At 42.1% G+C, this 21,417-nt stretch overlaps 1 protein-coding gene across 5 annotated transcripts in view; it reads right to left on the bottom strand.

The window, feature by feature from the left end:
* Positions 1 to 21,417, bottom strand: part of ALG9 (ALG9 alpha-1,2-mannosyltransferase) — a 297,401-nt gene that overhangs the window by 157,206 nt on the left and 118,778 nt on the right. For 3 of the 5 annotated variants that reach the window (XM_077456930.1, XM_077456931.1, XM_077456928.1), the window contains exons 9-10: positions 15,392 to 15,514; positions 5,750 to 5,907 (exon numbers count right to left, since the gene is read on the bottom strand). In XM_077456930.1, the coding sequence (XP_077313056.1) occupies positions 5,750 to 5,907; positions 15,392 to 15,514 (281 nt within the window). The remainder of the gene's footprint in view (positions 1 to 5,749; positions 5,908 to 15,391; positions 15,515 to 21,417) is intronic. The other 2 variants (XM_077456932.1, XM_077456929.1) reach the window with 1 other exon arrangement.

The raw sequence follows: 21,417 nt of genomic DNA, 5'->3' as shown, positions 1-21,417 counted from the left end.
AACAGTAGTAGGTACAGTGCCTTTAAAAAGTATTTATACTCATTGAAATTTTCCACATTTTGTCATGTTACAGCCAAAAACGTAAATGCATTTTATTGGGATTTTATGTGATAGACGAACACAAAGTACACATAATTGTGAAGTGGAAAGAAAACGATAAATGGTTTTCAACATTTTTTACAAATAGATATCTGAAAAGTGTAATGTGCATTTGTATTCAGCCCCCCTGAGTCAATACTTTGTAGAACCACCTTTTGCTGCAATTACAGCTACAAGTCTTTTGAGGTTTCTACTCTTCCATCAAGGCCAGATTTGTGGAGTGCATGACTAATAGTTGTCCTGCGGACAGATTCTTCCACCTGAGCTGTGGATCTCTGCAGCTCCTCCAGAGTTACCATGGGCCTCTTGGCTTCTTCGCTGATGAATGCTCTCCTTGCCCGGCCTGTCAGTTTAGGTGAACGGCCATGTCTTGGTAGGTTTGCAGTTATGCCATACTCTTTCCATTTTTAAATGATGGACTGCACACAGTGCTCCGTTAGATGTTCAAAGCTTGGGATATTTTTTTTAAAACCTAATCCTGCCTTAAATTTCTCCACAACTTTATCCCTGACTTGTCTGGTGTGTTCTGTGGCCTTCATGATACTGTTTGTTCACTAAGCTTCTCTAAAGACCCTCTGAGAGCTTCACAGAACAGCTGGATTTATACTGAGATTAAATTACACACAGGGGGGCTCTATTTACTAATTAGGTGACTTCTGAATGCGATTTGGTTCCACTAGATTTTTTTAGTGGTTTCAGAGTTAGGGGCTGAATACAAATGCACACCACATTTTTCAGATATTTATTTGTAAAAAAAAAAAAATTGGAAAACCATTTATCATTTTCCTTCCACCTCACAAATATGTGCCACATTGTGTTGGTCTATCACATAAAATCCCAATAAAATAAATTTGCGTTTTTGGTTGTAACATAACAAGATGTGGAAAATGTCAAAGGGTATGAATAATTTTTCAAGCACTGCAGTGCAGCGTACGGAGAACAGTAGTAGGCAAGGCAGTGTACAGAGGTCAGTAGTTAGTAGGGCAGTGTACAGAAAACAGTAGTAAGTTGGGCAGTGTACTGAGGACAGTAGTAGGTAGGGAAGTGTCCTGTGTAGGTAGGGCATTGTACACAGATTAGTGGTATGTAGGGCAGTTTACAGAGGTCTGTACAATATATTTAAGTGTACAGAGGTCAGTAGTTTGAAGGGCAGTGTACGGATGTCGTTATGTAGGGCAGTGTACAGAGGTCAGCAGGAGATAGGGCCATGTACAGAAGTCAGTAGTATGAAGAGCAGGCTACATAGGTCAGTAGTATGAAGAGCAGTATAGAGGGATCAGTAAGGCAGAGGACAGGGGTGAGCAGGACAGGGAGTCAGAAAGACAGAGGACAGGGCAGTTAGTATGGCAGTGTTCAGGGGAGCACGGAAGTGGGCGGTACAGGGGGGTCAGGATGGCACAGAACAAAGCAGTCAAGAGGGCACAGTACTCGCGAGTTAAGAGGGCAAAGCACATGGGGATCAGGAAAGTATAGTACAGAGGGGTCAGGAGGGAAAGGCACAGGGAGGTCAGAAAGGCATGGTACTGGGAAATCAGGAGGGCACAGTACTGAGGGATCAGTAGGGAACGGCACAGGGGAGTTAATGTTAATGAGGGCACAATACAGGGGGGTGGTGGTCAGGGGGACACAGTGCTGACAGGTCAGAAGGGCGCAGCACAGAGGGGTCAGGGGGGCAGAGAAGTGGTTTTGTGATGCAGAACTAGCCTCAGTTCTGGCCAGTGTAAGTTGTATGTAGGACAGTGTACTAAATGTTTCCACAATAACAAAAATGGTAGGTGGTTGCCACATCCCTGGATGATAGAGAAAATATAGATACTCCCTGAAATTGAATTTTAAACGGCAACAACGCCACCAAAAATTATTTAAAAAACAAGATTTATTGAAACACATATAAAATATGATCACTTACACATGTAGTGATCAAATAAAACCACATAGAACAAGAGCAAATTGCATGATCAGTGTAAACAAGTATACATATGTTGTCCAACTACTCTCCAGTAATCCGAGAAAATTCTTACTCAACGCGTTTCAGGTTCAAGCCCATTCATCGAGGGAATTTCTACAGAAGAACCTACATTCAACAACTTGTCAAAATAAGGTAAATAGTACAGTGCTTGAGTGTACAATGGTTCAGACCGAAACAAAATGGTCACTCCTGCAGATGGCGTAATTGGAGGTTCAATGTGGTCCCCAAACCAGACAGGATACCCCACGGAGGTCCCCAACATAATGTCACAAATACAGGTGTATGAAGAGAGGTAACGGGACCTGTTAGTGAAAAAGGATGCCATGATAAAAATCAAGCATAGCCCTCCGTGGTCCTTCAGCGGAGAGCGTGGTGTATGTGCAGCATTTAGCCCCCCCCATTAGATGTCGCTCCTGTCAGTGCGCCATCCTCCCTGGCAGTGCCTGTATGTAGGACAGTGCACAGCAGTGGTGCAGGGAAGCTGCTGTGACAGTACTACTTATTCTGGTGTGCTAATCCCTGCTGGCCCTCCTATCGTCCATCCCTCATGTTATCACCATGGATGGACTGAAGAAGGGGGCCGGCAGGGATCAGTGCCCTACACTGAGGGAAAAGCTCAGACGCGTTCTGTCAAGCACACAAACCTGTCCCAGCTAAACTGCCTGAAAGCGGTCAAAGACAAGAGCAAATCATAGATGACATCCACTGCCATCGATGGGTTGCCAACCCTTGTATACACTTGCTGTAGCCTTCTGGATTGCTTTTCAGAGGGCATTTAAGTGCTCATGCACACGGACGTTTTAAAAAACTGGCTGCAAAGCTAGCTCCGATGCCTGGAAAAATCGTTGTTAAAAACGTGATTTTTACCGCGTTTTGCATTGGCGTTTTTGCGCGTTTTTTAGCGTTAGCGTTAAGTAGCGTTTTTTAAAAAACACATCTCTTGGCTATAGCACTCAGAAAACAAAGAAAATAAGTTGTGCGTTTATGCGCGTTTTTGAGCATTTATGCGCGTTTTTGCGCGATTCGCGTTTTTACAGCTCTAGCTCCACGCCACGGAACGCACTGGTCCTGGGTTTTTTTTACAGCTTAAAAACGCCTATGCCATTTGCAGCTCAAAAACGCCTAGGTGGGCATGAAGCCATAGACTAACATGGACAGCCGTTTTTAAGCTGCAAAAAAAGCTCAAAAAAGTGGCTGTAAAAACGTCCGTGTGCATGAGGCCTAAGAGTCAGTGAGAAGGTGTTTTACCACCTCCTTATTACTTGTTTTAACCATAGTCCACACCACAGCACTGCAACTGTTTGCATTGCAGACAGTTGCAAGACAGCCACTGACTCGAACAGACAGCATTCAGCACTGCCTGCCAAATGTTATAAAATATTAACTGTTCCCTCTAAAAAACCCACCTCCACATCTTGGTTTTCCCATGCTTATCCCTGATGATACAATACATAGAATACAAAGCTGCCTATAATTGGCTGAGTGCCGCTCTGCCCGATACTATTTTGTTACAGGTGTGAGACAGTAAGGTCTTGTCTCATACCCAGAACATAGTGCTATATACTTTATGTAGCTGAGACCAAAACAAATTATTTAAAAGTGAAAGTGCACTTTTCTAAAATAAATACTTCATTAATAATTAAAAATATACACACCATAAAAAATACACTATATGTTATACCCCCTAGGATGAAGAGAGTGAAGTCATCTGAAAAAAAATGCCATTATCTGTACAAAATACCTGTCCTATCTAGGCTAGGTTTAAAATGGATATACTTGAAGCATGCTCATCAAAACTGATCTGCACCTACTAGTTTGCAAAAAAAATTATTTTCTGCTTCTGCTCTATTGCCAGTGCAATAGTGCCAGTGCTAAGCATTGTATAGTTGCATGACACTTGCATGTATACATCACAGTCATAGGAAGATAGCATATCTTGCCTTGGTGTCAGAATTGTTACTTGGCTAACCACCATTTGGTGTACTGATAACCCAGTCTCCATATCACATTATGTGCCAATATCATGGTACAATGCAAAGCTAAGCACATTATCAATGGGCCATTTAAAAGATATGGTTCAAAAACAGCCAGTACCCCAAGAAGTACAGACAAATACCCCATCCTTTGCAGCAAACATACATAAACATAGACTCCTTGTCTGTTGGCTTAAAGCCAATGTGCTGAACAAAGGTAATCTGTTTATACATGAATACACTGTCTCAGTCCTTGGTACAACCAGGTAATAAATCAATACGGACTATGTAAAACAGTCCGAGAGAGATGTTGTCAGGCAATTTCCAAGCAAAATGGATTTTCTTTGAAATCCTGCATGTTGTGTTGCGTAAGTTTTCTTTAAAATAAATCACTTCCTTGTGCTCCTGAAAGACTCTGCGTCATTCAATCCAATTACAATTTTGCCAGTTGTTCAGGTGTTTAATGCATGTGCAAAGGGGTAACCTTTGTTTACTAGCAAAATAGTTTTTCTAACTCAAAATTCCCATATAAAATTATAATTATGAAATTATTTGAGACCTGGGATATGGAAGTTGAAGTAAAGTAAGAAAAAAACAAAGTAAAAAAAGGACCCTTTCACAATGATCCGGTGTGCTTCTCCCACTGCCGGTTTTCGTGTGGGTTAGCTGCACTTTGCCATATACTTCTATTATGTCTCATGGTTTCCATGCACCGTCAGCACACCAAAAGTCCTGCATGTAGAATTTTTGGTGCACTTTCAGAAAGTGCACCAAAACCATGGGACTTAATAGAAGTCTAAGGCAAAGCGCAGCTAACCCGCACGAAAACCAAGGGTACACTGAACTGCAAGCGCACTGCAGGAAAAGAGCACAAAATCATTGTGAAAGGGGGCTAACGTACACTTTAAAATATAAGCAAACCCAATCTTTAAAATCTCAAGTAAGCTTTAACATGTTAATGTCATTCTAAAAGTAATTTTCACTATTTTATTAATGCAACTCTGTAACTTTCACTAAAATGATATCTGGTGATCCCGTCATTAAAAGGTCACTGTTACTTGGTGACAACACTTTGTTCCTGTCTTCCAATTTTGCTCCTGCCTTGTCACCTCATTACATGGGATTCCAATGGAAACTATAAGTGCCATTTCAATAACAATATACAATAATATACAATAAAGTCAAGGTCTACTGTTGTAATAAGGAAATCAGACATGAGAAATGCCATGCAGTGCATGCATGTACAAAAGAATAGCTGCAGGAGATCAGTACTACACCGAGATGCAACATCCATTTCCTGTTCAGGCTGTTGTCTGTTTTTGTACGGGAGCGTGGTGCCTTCTGGTTTTTATAATGCATGGACTTATCTGTTTACCTTTTATTTCCTTAACTGCATTAAAGTATCAAATATAGCTGACAATTCCTTCATTTTCATGCACAGCAGTTAAGCACAGACAGAAAGAGAGCTCTAGAAAATTGTGCTAAAGAACTGACTCTTCTCGAAATTGCCACATTTTCTAGCAGCTTCAAAGGTACATTGCAAATAAATAAAAGTCAATTATGGAAATTGGGAAAAAACACTCCAAGTAAGCATTTCAAATACTCGATTTTTTGTGCTTTTACTTGCATTGTGTAAGCTTTTGACAGGGTCTCTAAGTATGTGTGTTCAATATATGTCAGTAATTATATTGTTTTAGAAGTTCATTACCTGTAGCGCAGCAAGAGCCACTGCCCCACACAAGCAGATCAATGGGTAAATGGGGAAAAGAAATCGCTCCTCCTTATGAGGCCTTGTGAAGAAAATCAAAATCCAAATATACATTGGAGCCAGTGTCAGCCAGTATGGACTCCCAAGATTCTGAACTGCTGGAGCAATAACACAATGTTGTTAGCATTACATTCGTAAAGTGTATAAAACATCCCTAAAAAGCTGGCTGCTGGGGTGATTTCTGATGATGGAAGAATGACAAATTCTTTACAGAAGCAACAAAAATTCAATGAACCGCTTTTAGAGAAATTTTACATTTATGCCATGCTAACATATTGCTTTTTCAAAGAAACACACTTCTGATTCTTTGGAACCCCCGAAGAATCTAGTGTTGTGTATTTTCATGGAAAATACATAACACTAAATTCTATGGGTGTTCCTAGTATTTCCACTTTATAAGACTAGTTGAATCTATTTGCTCATTCTATTTGGATTCCCCACATGATGCCCACTCTAAGTTATAACTGCTCCATACATTAAATTACCTTATATGACATCTGCATATACTAATAGTCTGTTTTCTGCACATGCACTGCATATCAGATTGGTACACTTGATGCACTGCAAGGGCACACATTTGAGGTCGCTTTGTTAAGGGGAAATAAAACAAAGTAAACTGTGTTCAGGTTCATTAACAGCCTTTAAAGTATGTGTAATCCCTAACAATGAACTTCACTCATGCCTTTTGTGTCTGTTTAACCTTAAACTGATACTAAAGTCTATTTTTTTTTTCTTTAAAAATAACAAACATGTTATACTTACCTGCTCTGTGTAGTGGGTTTGCACAGAGCACCCTCGATCCTCCTCTTCTTTGGGTCCCTCGCCAGTGCTTTCGGCCCCTCCCCCATGCCAAGTGCCCCCACAGCAACCAGCTTGCTATGGGGGCACCCGAGCCGTGCTGCTCAGTGTGTCCATTCAGACAGAGCCGTGGTTCAGCCCCACTCCCTTTCTCTCCTCATTGTCTCACCCACTTTGATTGACAGCAGAAAGAGCCAATGGCACCGCACTGCCATCTCAGCCAATGAGGAGGGAGAGTCCTGGGAACTTGAGACAATCCTGCAACATCGCTGGATCAAGATGGGTTTAGGGAAGTATTAGGGGGGCTGCTGCACACACAAGATTTTTTATGTTAATGCATACAATGCATTAAGATAAAAACCTTCCAACTTTACAACCACTTTAATGTCTGAAGGTACAGCAAACCTTTAAGTGTAACTAAAACAAAACTTTTTTTGTCCCCCATTTTCAGGGAGGAGTATAAACCTTGTAAGTTTTTTGCCATCTGCATCATATTGGGGAGACTTCCCTTCACTTCCTATTCCATAGCCAAGAGGAAGTGAGAAAAAATCCCTCCAAAGTGAGGGAATCATTATTATACATGATTTATATAGTGCCAACAGTTTGCACAGCACTTAACAACATGAGGGCAGACATTACCGTTACAATACAATTCAATACAGGAGGAATCAGAGGGCCCTGCTCGTTAGAGCTTACAATCTAGAAGGGGGGGAAAGTGAAACAATAGGTAATAACAGTGGGAAATGAGATGGATTAAATGAAAAAACTGTTGTTAGGTGTGGGTAGGATAAGCTTCTCAGAAAAGGGAATCATCTAAATAGAGTAGGATATAATTGGACAGATTGTGGTAAGGAGTTCCATAAGACTGGAGAGGCTCTGAAAAAGTTCTGAAGGCGAGCATGGGAGGAGGTGATGAGGGAGCTAGAGAGCAGGAGGTCTTGAAGAGAACCATTAGGTTGGTATTTTGAGACTAGGCTAGTGATGTAGCTGGGGGCCAAGTTGTGGATGGCTTTGTAAGTTGTTGTTAGTATTTTGAATTTAATAAGTTGGGTGAGAGGAAGCCAGTGGAGGGATTGACAGAGAGTAGAGTAGCAGACACAGAGCGATTGGCAAGGTGGATGAGTTTGGCAGCAGCATTCATGATGGATTGAAGAGGGGATAGACTATGTAGAGGTAAGCCAACGAGAAGGGAGTTGCAGTAGTCGAGACGAGAGATGACCAGGGAGTGAATTAAGAGCTTTGTTGTGTAAAGGGGCGTATTTTGGTTTTATCTCCCAATGGCAGTGGAACGCACACCGATCACGGAGCATGGCCTGGGTGGTGTGTGGCTCCCATCAGCATTTCATGAAAGACATTCCTAGTGCCGGGACAAGGTGCTGGAAAAGGTAAGCAAGCATTTTATGTATGTACTTCCTTTTTAATAAAGCAGTATTGCACTATTTGGTTCCGTTCCGGTCTTTCATTCCCAATGGGTCACCATTGTGGAGAGGAGGATGCCGCTAAATAAGTCTCCTGATTCATCCCTATTTTAAACAAACCACAGGATTTCTCAACCAAGCACTTCCAGACCTTCTTTTTAATTAGAGGTCATGGCTATCTGGTAAACAGGTCTTTCTATTTGAACACATTGGGTGTGTTTTTTAATCCATTGTCAAGTGGTGGAGGATTTATAGTGCAAGTTATTGGCTAATTGAAGTTATTTCACTGAAGATTTATGGACTTTTAAAGACACTTGTGATTTTATTGTTTCAAAATTATTCAACCACTTGTCTTCCATGTTTTATATGTGGTATTAATTATTATACAGTGGTGTGAAAAAGTGTTTGCCCCCTTCCTCATTTCCTGTTCCTTTGCATGTTTGTCACACTTAAGTGTTTCGGAACATCAAACCAATTTAAACAATAGTCAAGGACAACACAAGTAAACACAAAATGCAATTTGTAAATGAAGGTGTTTATTATTAAAGGTGAATAAAAATCCAAACCATCATGGCCCTGTGTGAAAAAAGTGATTGCCCCCTAAACCTAATAACTGGTTGGGCCACCCTTAGCAGCAACAACTGCAACCAAGCATTTGCGATAACGTGCAATGAGGCTTTTACAGCGTCCTGGAGGAATTTTGGCCCACTCATCTTTGCAGAATTGTCCTAATTCAGTTACATTAGAGGGTTTTCGAGCATGAACGGCCTTCTTAAGGTCATACCACAACATCTCAATAGGATTCAGGTCAGGACTTTGGCTAGGCCACTCCAAAGTCTTCATTTTGTTTTTCTTCAGCCATTCGGTGGTGGACTTGCTGGTGTGTTTAGGATCATTGTCCTGCTGCAGAACCCAAGTTCGTTTCAGCTTGAGTACACGAACAGATGGTCGGACATTCTCTTTCAGGATCTCTTGGTAGACAGCAGAATTCATAGTTCCTTTTATCACGGCAAGTCTTCCAGGTCCTGAAGCAGCAAAACAGCCCCAGACCATCACACTACCACCACCATATTTTACTGTTGGTATAATGTTCTTTTTATGAAATGCAGTGTTCCTTCTACGCCAGATATACTTGGACACACACCTTCCAAAGAGTTCCACTTTTGTCTCATTGGTCCACAGAATGTTGTCCCAAAAGTCTTGGGGATCATCAAGATGTGTTGTGGAGAAATTGAGACGAGCTTTGATGTTCTTTTTGCTCAGCAGTGGTTTTCTCCTTGGAACTCTGCCATGCAGGCCATTTTTGCCCAGTCTTTTCCTGATGGTGGAGGCATGAACGCTGACCTTAACTGAGGCAAGTGAGGCCTGCAGTTCCTTGGACGTTGTTGTGGGGTCTTTTGTGACCTCTTGGATGAGTCGTCGCTGCGCTCTTGGGGTAATTTTGGGCGGCCGGCCACTCCTGGGAAGGTTCACCACTGTTCCATGTCTTCGCCATTTGTGGATAATGGCTCTCACTGTGGTTCGCTGGATTCCCAAAGCTTTGGAAATGGCTTTATAACCCTTTCCAGACTGATAGATCTCAATTACTTTCTCTCTCAATTGTTCCTGAATTTCTTTGGGTCTCGGCATGATGTGTAGCTTTTAAGGATCTTCTGGTGGACCTTACTGTGTCAAGCAGCTCCTATTTAAGTGATGCCTTGATTGTGAACAGGTGTGGCAATAATCAGGCCTGGGTGTGGCTAGAGAAATTGAACTCAGGTGTGGACAACCACAGTTATAGTATGTTTTAACAAGGGGGGCAATCACTTTTTCACACAGGGCCATGATGGTTTGGATTTTTTTTCACCTTTAATAATAAACACCTTCATTTACAAATTGCATTTTGTGTTTACTTGTGTTGTCCTTGACTATTGTTTAAATTGGTTTGATGTTCCGAAACACTTAAGTGTGACAAACATGCAAAGGAACAGGAAATGAGGAAGGGGGCAAACACTTTTTCACACCACTGTATTTAGCTTAACCACTGGCCCATTCACACAGTGGGTTCACTATATAGCGCCCCCTATCACTTTTTATTTTTAACACAGTAGTTTATCTACACTTTTTTGGTAACAGCTATTTAGTTATTTATTATCAATTTTGGCGTGAGGTTTTGTGTTATCAAGTTTATGGTTTTGGATTAATCATCCAGATTGCTATATCTGTTAGTAAATTAATGATACATGAGGAAATGGAGGGAGTGAGCCGAGGGGTAGATATATAGATTTGGGTGTTGTCAGCGTAGAGATGGTATTGGAAGCCATGGAATGCTATCAGCTTGGGGGACCCCAACAGAGAAAGGTGCAGTTGGATAAGTAGGAAGAGTACAGTCACGGAGACCAAAGGCGTGGAGTTTTTTGAGGAGGAGGGTGGTCAACCGTATCAAAGGCAGTAGAAGGGTCCAGGAATACTTTAAAACGTTAATCCCAAGGGGTTCACATAAATTTTCTTACCATTGTATGTGTTACTGTAAGCCAGAGTTAATATGTCACATAAAGTGCTTTCTTAAATCTAAATAAGTGAAGGAATCTGCACTGTGCTAAAACAATTAAAAGTAAGAGGCAGCAGTATAGATGGCCTTATTCAAACTTATGTGTTAAGTGCAGCCCCAAGAAATATATAAGTGACAGTTAAATCACAGTGATAATAGGTTTGAACATAAAAATCAGACTTGTATGACAAGGCCGCCAACTCAGAAACTTTCCTGGCAGATGTAATAGCCACTAGAAAAACAAATTTCTGAGAGAGTGTTAAAATGGGAATCTCCCTAATGTTCTCAAACGGCGGTTTCTGAAGCGTCGATAGCACCAGATTCAGATCTCATGGAGGTAGCGGTGGTCGAACCAGAAGGACTACGTGTCGAACCACTTGCACAAAGGTACTCACCAATTAGCGAGTCGCCAAGGGGCGTTGGAAAAAGGCAAGCAAGGCTGATATCTGTCCCTTGATGGTGCTTAAGGCAAGTTTCTGATCCACTCCTTGCTGCAAAAACGTCAGGATCCTGAAAATTGAATAAGTGCGTGGATGCCATCCCATCTCCTCACACATGGAGATGTAAGCCTTCCATGTACAATGGTAAATCTTCAGAGAAGAAGACTTCTGTGCCCTCAGCATAGTGGAAATTACAGAGTCTGACAGACCTCAGTCCTTTAGCAACTGGTTTTCAAACTAGCGACGGTAAATCAGGATGACGTATCGGACCTTGCGCTAGAAGGTCCTTTGCAACGGTAGCTGCCAAGAAACATCCGCCACCAGTCGTAATAGGTCGGCGTACCAAGGACGCCGAGGCCAATCTGGGGCAATCAGAATTACTGGAATCCCCTCGGCCTCCACTCTGCGCAGCGGAAGTGGTAGATGCTTGAGTGGGGGGGAAGGCATAAATCAGCCGATAATGCCCCCATGGAGCCACCAACGTGTCTGACGCGTCCACCCAGGTGTCTCTTGTCCTGGACACAAACCTCTGCCACTTCCGATTGATCCGAGAGGCCAAGAGGTCCACATCTGGTGTGCCCACCTTAGACAAAGGAGCCTGAATACCTCTGGATGCAACGACCATTCCCCTGAGTCCAGCATCTGACGACCCAGGGGAATCCGCCTGCCAGTTTTCTACGCCCAGGATATATATGGCCGACAGGGCCAGCACGTGTCGCTCTGCCCACTGGAGGATGTGAGCAACCTCCCGTGTTGCAGCTGTGCTCCTTGTTCCTCCTTGATGTTGACGTACGCCACCGCCGTGGCATTGTCTGACTGGATCCTGATCGGACGCCCTGGTATCCTCAATGACCATGTGGAGAGGCAAAGTCTGATCACTCGAAGCGCCAGCACATTGATCAGCAGTTGGTATCCTTCCCGCGACCAAAGGCCCTGGGCCGACTGTACTCCCAGCACTCCCCCCCTACCGGTCAGGCTGGCATCCGTTGTGATCACCGTTGAATTGAGAGAAAGGAACGATCTCCCAGTCCAAAGGGCCGGAGACCTCAGCCACCAGAAGGGAATCCCTGACTAACTGGCTCACCCGAATTTGACAATCCAGGGATAATGGAGATTTGTCCCATTTTGACAAAATCTCCTTCTGCAAGACTCGAGTGTGAAATTGAGCGTACGGTACCGCCTCAAAAATGGCTACCATGAGGCCCAGAACGTGCATGCAGAAGCACAGCGACGACCACCTGCTGTTCATCAACAACCTTGCCGCAGCTTAAAGAGTCTGCAGCTTGTCTGAAGGGAGAAAAACTCTCGCTTCTGAGGAGTCCAGCAGCAAGCCCGGGTACTCCAGGTGTTGAGTTGGCACTAACACCAACTTCTTTAGGTTCAGCACCCAACCTAACTCCCAGAGAGTCTGCATGGTGATTGCTACATCCTCCCTTAATTCTGAGGTGGAAGTTGCTTTCAGAATGAGGTCATCTAGGTAACCCACAATTGCAATCCCACATTGCCTTAACAGCGCCAGATTTGGAGCCAACACTTAGACTCGGGGGTGCTGATGCCAGGCCAAAAGGGATAGCCACAAACTGATAGTGCTCTTCCCCAACTGCAAATCGCAGAAACCTCTGATGCCTGAGGCATATGGGTTCCTTTTTGGGCACTACAAACAGATTGGAGTAGAATCCCTGAAAACTTTCCAGCGTCGGTACAGGTACTATCACCCCACACAGTAGCAGGTCCTGTACTTCCCCCCCGAACAGGGCTTCCCGATGAGCGGTAGGTTGGAGGGAAAAAATCTGTTTGTCGGACAAGAAAGAAACTATCTTGTATCCCGATGAAACCAGTTTGCAAACCCACTGGTCGGATAGTAGAGGTGTCCACCGGGCTGCAAACTACCTTCATGCAGTAACATTTTTTTTTTCGCAGACTTGTTTGGCTTGCGAAACCAGGGACGCTTTTGTCCTTCAGCAGGCGCCTTGTCGGACTGGGAACGCTTACCTGGTGACCCGGTTGGGCAAAAAAGCCCTTTCTGAGCAGAAAAAGAGGGCCCTTGCCTACAGCGTGGCTCCTTATCCTTCCTGGACTGTGGGAGCAATGTGCTCTTCCCACCGGTAAAATTTTTAATAATGTCATCCAGCGAAGCTCCAAAAAGCCTCTCACCTTGGAAGGGCAAATCCGCCAGAGCATTTTTAGATGCCTGGTCCGCAGACCAGCATTTCAATCAAATCAGGCGCCGTAGCACCATTGCTGGTACTGATGCTCTAGAGAGCAGGGGGACCGTATCCAGGGCCGCATCACAGACATACTTAAGGCCATGCACCAACTGGTCTGCCAGCTCTACGCAGACCGGGGGAGACTGTTGCTTCTCCAATTCACAGTGCAACAGCTTTGCCCATTCAGTAAGCATCTGCGACAAGGCCATGGCCAGCACAGGTCATAACTCTGAACCCCACTACCGTAAACATGGACCAGGCCACTGCTTCGGCCCTCTTTTCGGAAGGATCCATGAAGGCAGGAGTCCCTTCTACCCGAATTATGGTTACTTTATTTAACCTGGATACCGGTGGATCAACGACTGGAGGAGACGTCCATTTTTTCAGGAGGCTCTCCTCAAAGGGGTAACTCACCACCATTCTTCTTGGGACTGAAATGGCCCGCTGCGGACTTCCCCATTCCTTGTCGATGAACTTATCAAAATAAGTCAAATACAGAAACACCAAAAGGGACCGCCACCCCAGCAGAGGTCCCTACTGCATCCTGTATTTTCAGGGTATCCTGCACTGCAGTGATAAGGGCTCCTACTAGCACTTTTTCATGCGCTAACCCGGACACAGTCATTCTCACTGTCCGAACGTTCCTGGTCCACATCCTCTGACACAACAAAACAGGGGCTGCGAGACATCGCGGGACCCAAGTCTGAATCAGAGCTCTCCCCAGAAGACAGGGGGGGCCTTTTTACCCCCCTTGCGCCTGATAAATGTTGATTATTGTACATGCTGTAGATAAAGACATCCCCTAAAAATAAGCCCTAGTGTGTTTTTTGTAGCCTAAATTAATCTAAGACCCGGTCTTATTTTCGGAGAAACACGGTACAGAACAACCCATAAAAAAAGTAGGGGAGAGAAAGCCGTTTTGTAATCCTAACACTTCCTGTCATATGGTGAGAATGGTGTTCCTCTATAGATAACAGTGCAATAAGTGATCTTTGTAATCATAGGACAGAAGGAATGTAAATGGGAAAAAAACTTTAGAAAATTAATGCAGTCATCACATCCAAGGACTTTTATGCAGCAATATAGTACAGTTTTGTTTTTGGGGCTGCATATTCTTCAAAACATCACATTGTGTACAAGAGATGCAATGTATACATTTTTAAACGGTTCTCGACCAGCGCACGCTGATGTATGTCGGCAGAATGGCACAGACAGGCAAATGGGCGTACAGGTACGTCCCTTTCAATTTTCTGCCGCGCCATCGCGCGTCCGCCGTCCGGGACCTCTGTGAGGTGGGTCCCACGGACTCTATCGCCGCAGGGATAACCGAAATCGTCTCACCGAGAGGAACGGGGAGATGCTAATGTAAACAAGCATCTCCCCGTTCTGCCTAGTGACAGTGTCACTGATCTCTGCTCCCTGTGATTGGAAGCAGAGATCAGTGACGTGTCACATGTAGCCACACCACCCCACAGTTAGAAACACGTCCCAGGACACACTTAACCCTTACCCTACCCCCTAGTGGTTAACCCCTTCACTGCCAGTGTCATTTAAACAGGAATCCAAAAATGTGTCAAAAATGTCCGACGTGTCCCCCATAATGTCGCAGTCACAATAAAAATCGCAGATCGCCGCCATTACCAATAAAAAAATCCATAAAACTATCCTCTGTATTGTAAATGCTATAACTTTTGTGCAAACTAATCAAACCCTTATTGCGATTTTTTTACCAAAAATATGTAGAAGAATACGTTACGGCCTAAACTGAGGAAAAAATAAGTTTTTTTTATATATTTTTGGGGGATATTTATTATAGCATGTAAAAAATAATGTGTTTTTTTCAAAATTGGCGCTTTTTTTGTTTATATCGCAAAAAATAAAAACCGCATGGGTGATCAAATACCACCAAAAGAAAGCTCTATTTATGGGGAAAAAAGGAGGTCAATTTTGCTTGGGAGCCATGTCGCATGACCGTGCAATTGTCAGTTAAAGCGGCGCAGTGCCGAATTGCAAAAAGTGCTCCGGTCAGGAAGGGGGTAAAATCTTCCAGGGCTGAAGCAGTTAATGGTGCAAAGTGTGTGATGAGCACCAGAGTGGAGGAATCCCAAGAGTCCATAAAGTTGATGAATACTAGAATGACATGATCCACTTAAAAAATAAATAAAGCGTAAGGTTTGATAAACACTTACTGTTAATTTTCTGCAAAAGGTACTCCATCAGCCATGTCAGGGGCAAAGCTAACATGGCCAAAATGAAGACTACATTGAAGTTGAGAAAGCCATTGATGAAGTAGAATGGCCAGGGTTCTGTTCCTGAAATAAAACAAAACAAATATCAACATATTTATTCTTGCACAAATGTGACTACAATACAGCTACACTCTACTGCTGCAGTGGAGGTTCCGGACATGGCTCTGCTCTTTGGCTTGGTTACACAGCTGGCTGAACAGAACTTGTGTATTTTACTGTGCACTTAAAGCTGCTGTGCAGAGTACAGTTTTAAAGAAATTTTATACTTTCAAATGTGTTTTTTTTTTATTGTTTAACCACCTCCAGACCAGGTGAATTCTAACATTTTCTCACACATGTAATAGCAGCATTTTTTTGCTAGAATTTTTTTGGAACCCCCAAACATTATATATATTTTATGTCACAAGATATTTGCACAGAGGTTTCTCAAATGCAAAGTTTTAAAAAGAGAAAACGCAACTTATATGAATTGTACTGCACACAAACACAATATAATACCCAATTTTTGGGTGAAACATAATAACGATGTTACGCAGAGTAAATAGTTACCCAACATGTCACACTTTAAAGTTGTGTACGCTTCTAGAACCACACCAAACTACAGAACCTAAAAATCTCTATAGTCAATGCTTTAAAAGCCTTTACAAGTTACTAGTTTAGTGTTACTCAGGAGGTCTGGGGCTAGAATTATTGCTCTTGTCCTGATGTTCACGACAATACCTCACGAGTGATATGATCACCATTTTCACATGCTTGTGGGACCTATGTGTGTGTTTGCATTTGCAGATCAGCATGGGGGAGCGGGAACACTTTTAATATATATATTTTAAATATTTATTTTCTTTTTTTACATTGTACCTTTTAATTTTTTTTTTCTATTGAATTTCACAGCATCCTTTATGATTGAATGACAGATCATCTTTATGGAGAGATCTGGAGTTTTTTTAGACTCTCTCTCCTTTGGCATCCAAAGCATCTGATAAAACAGAGATTGGAAGAGACAAAATCCTTGTCTTCCCTGTCTCTTTGCCTTTCTTAAATCACAGGGGGGAGGTGGGTACAGACGTACCTTCCTCCCCTCCCAGTGCTTCACCAATTCGAGCAGCAGCAGTACCAGGCTCCCTGATTTCTCAGGAGTGCCCAGTAAGGGAAACGGACAGAGGGCAGACACCTTTCTGCTTCCTGTAAAAGTGATTCAGCGGCTGTATAGATGCTGGATCATTATTACTTTGTAGGAAATTGTTGACAGAAAAAAAATAATATCTTGTTCATTGATGTAGCAGCAGAGGCCTGTGAAATGCAGTAATCTGTGAAGTGCCATGACAATTGCATCATGTTTAAAAGATAAGAAATGCACATTTTTCTAAAAAATTAACTCATTTTTTTCTAATCAGCAGATCTCGGGTGCAATGTTCAGCTCCTGCAGACTCTCAGCATATCTGTTGACCTATATCGCCTATGGGCAAACAGTTACCTGCACACAGGAAGAATCAATAAACTGTGAGGATACTCACCAGTGCCCTCACAGCTATTAGTTGCAATGGCTGACAGTACCACAGGAAACTTCAGCACAATTTCAAAGACGCACATCAGTGCGATTTGCACTGCCAACTTCATTGCAGCTTTAAACTGAATTTAACAGAAGTTTAAATTGTAATTAAATTGGTAAAAAAGTAGTGCAGGAATCTTTTTCAGAAATCGCTGCAACATGAGTCGTGTTGATATGAAATGTTCCATTGCCAGCAATAGGGTGAGACTTGTCATGTGATTTGGAACTGTCAGATTGCATGACAAGGTTGATTTCAAGAATACTGGCTAAGCGGCTCCTAAGATTTCTCCGGCCATGCACCACACAAGGTTTACATTATTTACAATAAAAACACAAGAAATACAGGTTTTCTTATGGTCTCAAAAGGACTAAACCTGTAGGTTTTAAACCAAACTAATTGTTAGAGTCATTTCTATTCAACGGACAACTCATATTAAATTCAAATACCAACTAGAGCTAACAAAATGTTCTGCATGATTTTCTTGTAACAAATGATTAAACACTTGATGTGAAATGGAACATGTCAAGTGTACTTATTTGAGCTAGACAGCAAGCAGCAAATGCAAGTGTAAGTGTGGAACTATATTACATTGCATTTAAACGCCTGCAGGTTTTCATTAACTTCGCAGACTCCTGTTTGGTGCCCAAGGGCTCTCAACCATCACTTGAAAGCCTCAGAGACAGTAAGTGATGATCTCAATTCACCATTCTTCACTCCAAACAGATTTGGAATCATGACTCCACTTTAGGTTGTGGTCGTTTTGTACTGCAGACATGACAGGAAAATGTGCTAGTGACATGCAACTTTAAAAAGCCACCCTATACACCTTGGACAAACTGCCATCAATCCTATGAGCGTTTGACGATTACATCCATCAAGAAATGGTAAAGAACACTTTCAGTCAGATGGGCATTTCCAATTTAGAACATACTTCTAAGGCCTCATTCTCACAAAGGGTCCCATCAGGTCCACCAGTTTTTCAGGTGGAACTGATCGGATGATCCATTCAACCCTATGGAGCGGTGGGTGTAAACCGACTTCCATCTGTTTACACCCGCCTACCTCTGGTCTGATACCGTTTTCTTAAAAAAATAAAAAACAGAAGGGGATCTGTTCTTCTCTGTCTTGGTGGATTGAATCAGAGGGCAGTCGGTGTAATGCACAGCAGAGTCTGTTTATACCCAGTTGCCCATAGAGCAGAGCGGGCTTGGTCCTGTCCGCTCTGCATAAACTGAGCAGACAAGGACGTGTCATCCGCCCACTCTGCTCTGAACAGCAGGGGATCAGTGGATAGTTCCACTGCTGATAAAAATGGAGTACACCCCCTGTAAAAGGGCCCTAAGGGCCTAAAGTGGGCCAAAAAACAATAGTTGCTCTATTTTTTCCCCTATCCTGACTTAGGGGATTTCCCCTCTATTTTTAATATTAATGGGATACAGGATTTAAATGGTGCCAACAGTTTGAGCAGTACAGTTACAACACATTTCAATATAAGAGGCATGAGACAGCTCTGCTCAATAGAGCTCTTGTATTGGGGTAATCACTGTCATGGGTAAACCAAAAAAAATGGGAAGGCAAATTTAAAAAGTATAGTATGCCGATTAAAGAAATAGAGGAAAAGTCTTCCATAGACCCTACTGCCTCACAGAAGACGTTCTATTGAACGAAATGTATGTCAGGCAAGGAAAGGCAAGAATAGTGTTTGACTGATGTGTTTCTGATATGCCTGTGTAACTAATCTACTCCTGTGCTTTTTATTGAATGTTGCGCAATGAGTTTGTTTTCTCTTCTTTCTGGCTTATTGTATGATCAGGTCTGAGGCTCCTATGAGACCATATATGCTTCACTGGCGTCCCTTAAAGCGGAAGTAAACCCATTGATCGAACAGTTTGAAAAAACAGTTACATTCCCGGCATGCCGGAAATGTTAACTGTCACATTGGTTGTGCTCTCAACCAAACTGTCAAACCATCCAATGGCTGGTGTGATAACTGATCACATGTGCAGCTTCATGGCAGTTAAAGATTAAAGGGAGGCCAAGATGGCAGCTTCCTTGGCTGAAAACGATAGGAGGGTTTACTTCCACTTTAACAGGCTGCACAGTAACGCTGGCTCATACCCAAAATGAGGGGCGATTACTCACTAATGTGTATATAGGCCTTGAAAGGTCTTATTATCTGGTAAGAAGATATTTTTGTCTATCCTCGTGGGGAGCACAAGGTGGTACACCTGTTGATAATTGGAAGCACACTACCCTTTTTTCACTTAAGGACCTACGTTGGTGTTTTGGACACTTATATCATTATATCGCAATTTTTTGGATCACGTGGTGGATTTTATTAAATATTTTTTCTTTATCCTCTTTCAATAACACATCGAGGAAGTCTATATTCTAATATGCCACAATCACAATTATGACAGTGCCACACATTCTATATTTAATGGTGTAGCATGCCTGTACAATGTTTGTCAGCAAAGCCAGTTGTAGTCTTCACTAGGGGTCCAAGCGACAGAGTGATGATGCGGAATCACATTTTTTGGGGGGGAGTGGTCATCCCATAACAGGAAGTGCCTTAAAGAGCTTAATGGCAGTATCACTAGGTATTTTTTGCAAGTTACAAATAAAAAAAAGATTGAAGACAATTTGAGATTACATATACACTACATATTAAGAAAATTTGAAAATGTAGAGATTGGACTAGATCTACTTCAAGTAGGTGGCAAAAGCAAAAACCCTTTCCAGGGGTAATGAGGTACAAAACAGGTGACATTACTAGATAATCTTTCAATATGTGAAGATAAATTATCCATTTTCAAATCTTAAACAAAAGATGAATTGCCAAACACACAATATGTCCCATGATAGGGTTGCTTTCATTAAATCCTGAGTACTGTGATATGTGTTGAAGTGTGAGTGACAGAGTACGTCAAACATACACAATTCATTTTACACTTAACATTCCAACAGTAAACAAACACTTTTAATGTGAGTGCTCCACTGATAAACCTTTCATTTCTTCGTGGTGAATCACCGATCACATTTAAATTATGGAACTTTCTTAATGGGACCGGCAAAAGTAACAGGGTTGAACTTCAAAGGAAAAAAGTATTTATATTAATGTTGAAGAAATAAAAAGTAAATGAGATAACATACGACTGCAAAAGTGAACCCAGTAACTTCAAAATAAACAGAAATATGTAACTTCCTCGGAGAAAACTTTGTTCAGCTGCCAGGTATCAATCGTAGGAATCCTTTAAATTTTAATAATGAAAAACTTTTGTCCCAAAGAAAATCTATGAGCAATCTACTAGATGATGGCACTGTCTGACTCAACAGTGTTGTACTAGTCCCTTAGAAGTCACATCACTGAGTAATTCTCTACAGGTGCTTCAGTGCTCTGGAACTATTACACAGATGGTAAGTCAGACTGGTCATAAACTGCCCAATAAAAACAAGTGACATAATAAAATGATAATGGTGCACGGGTGTTCTTTCCATGACTGCATGTCTTAGTGGCTTGGAAGCAGTTTGAGAACGGGCACTAAGTAAATATATCTATCATTCTTGTTTAAAAAAATAGTTGCCCACTCATTCCTCATATAATGGTAGACTACACAAGTGCATATATAGCTAAAAAGTTTTAGGATTGGTCTCCATAGGCAGATTTACCCTCACTTCCTGTTACTGTCTGTTGTCTCCAGCACAGGATGTAAATGGAAATCTCACCAATGGCACAAAGCAAGTAAAAAAAAATAAACTACTCCATTCTAAATGACAAAAAAATCATTTGGGCTATACATATACTTTAACCTCTTGTGAACTGCCCCACGCAGATATACTGCAGCAGGGCAGTCCTCCTATGCAAAATCATGTACCTGTACGTGATTTCATGCATTGGGTCTGGGGCATATGCCCCCAGCAACCTGATGTTCACCAGGCACCCTACAATCGTTCTCAGAAGAGGCAGAACGGCAGTCTGCCTATATAAACAAGGCAGACCGACGTTCTATGAGTGAGGAACATGGATCTCTGTCTTCCCCCAATTAAACAATCCACCACACAGTTAAAGGCATTCCCAGGGAATACATTTAACCCTTTGATCATCACTGTTAACCCCTACCCTGCCAGTGTCATTAGTAAAGTGACAGTGCATTTTTTTAGCATTGATCACTGTATTATGTCAAATACTATAACTTTTGCGCAAACCAATCAATATTAAAGAGGAAGTTTTACCAAAAAATTAATACATTTGTTTTGTTTTTGTTTTTTTTAATGTATACGTTTTAGAGCAAAGTAAAAAATATTATTTTCTTTTTCAAAATTGTCTGTCTTTTTTTTGTTCATAGTGCAAAAAAAAAAAAAAAAGCCGCAGAGGTGATTAAATACCACCAAAAGAAACTCTATTTGTAAGAAAAA

The sequence above is a fragment of the Lithobates pipiens genome, unplaced genomic scaffold (genome assembly GCF_037356315.1).
Source record: "Lithobates pipiens isolate NorthernLeopardFrog02 unplaced genomic scaffold, aLitPip1_a1.2 Scaffold_27, whole genome shotgun sequence".
NCBI classification, from domain to species: Eukaryota; Metazoa; Chordata; class Amphibia; order Anura; family Ranidae; genus Lithobates; species Lithobates pipiens.
The sequence above is the reverse complement of the archived record's forward strand: the minus strand, read 5'-3'. Positions and strand labels throughout refer to the sequence as shown.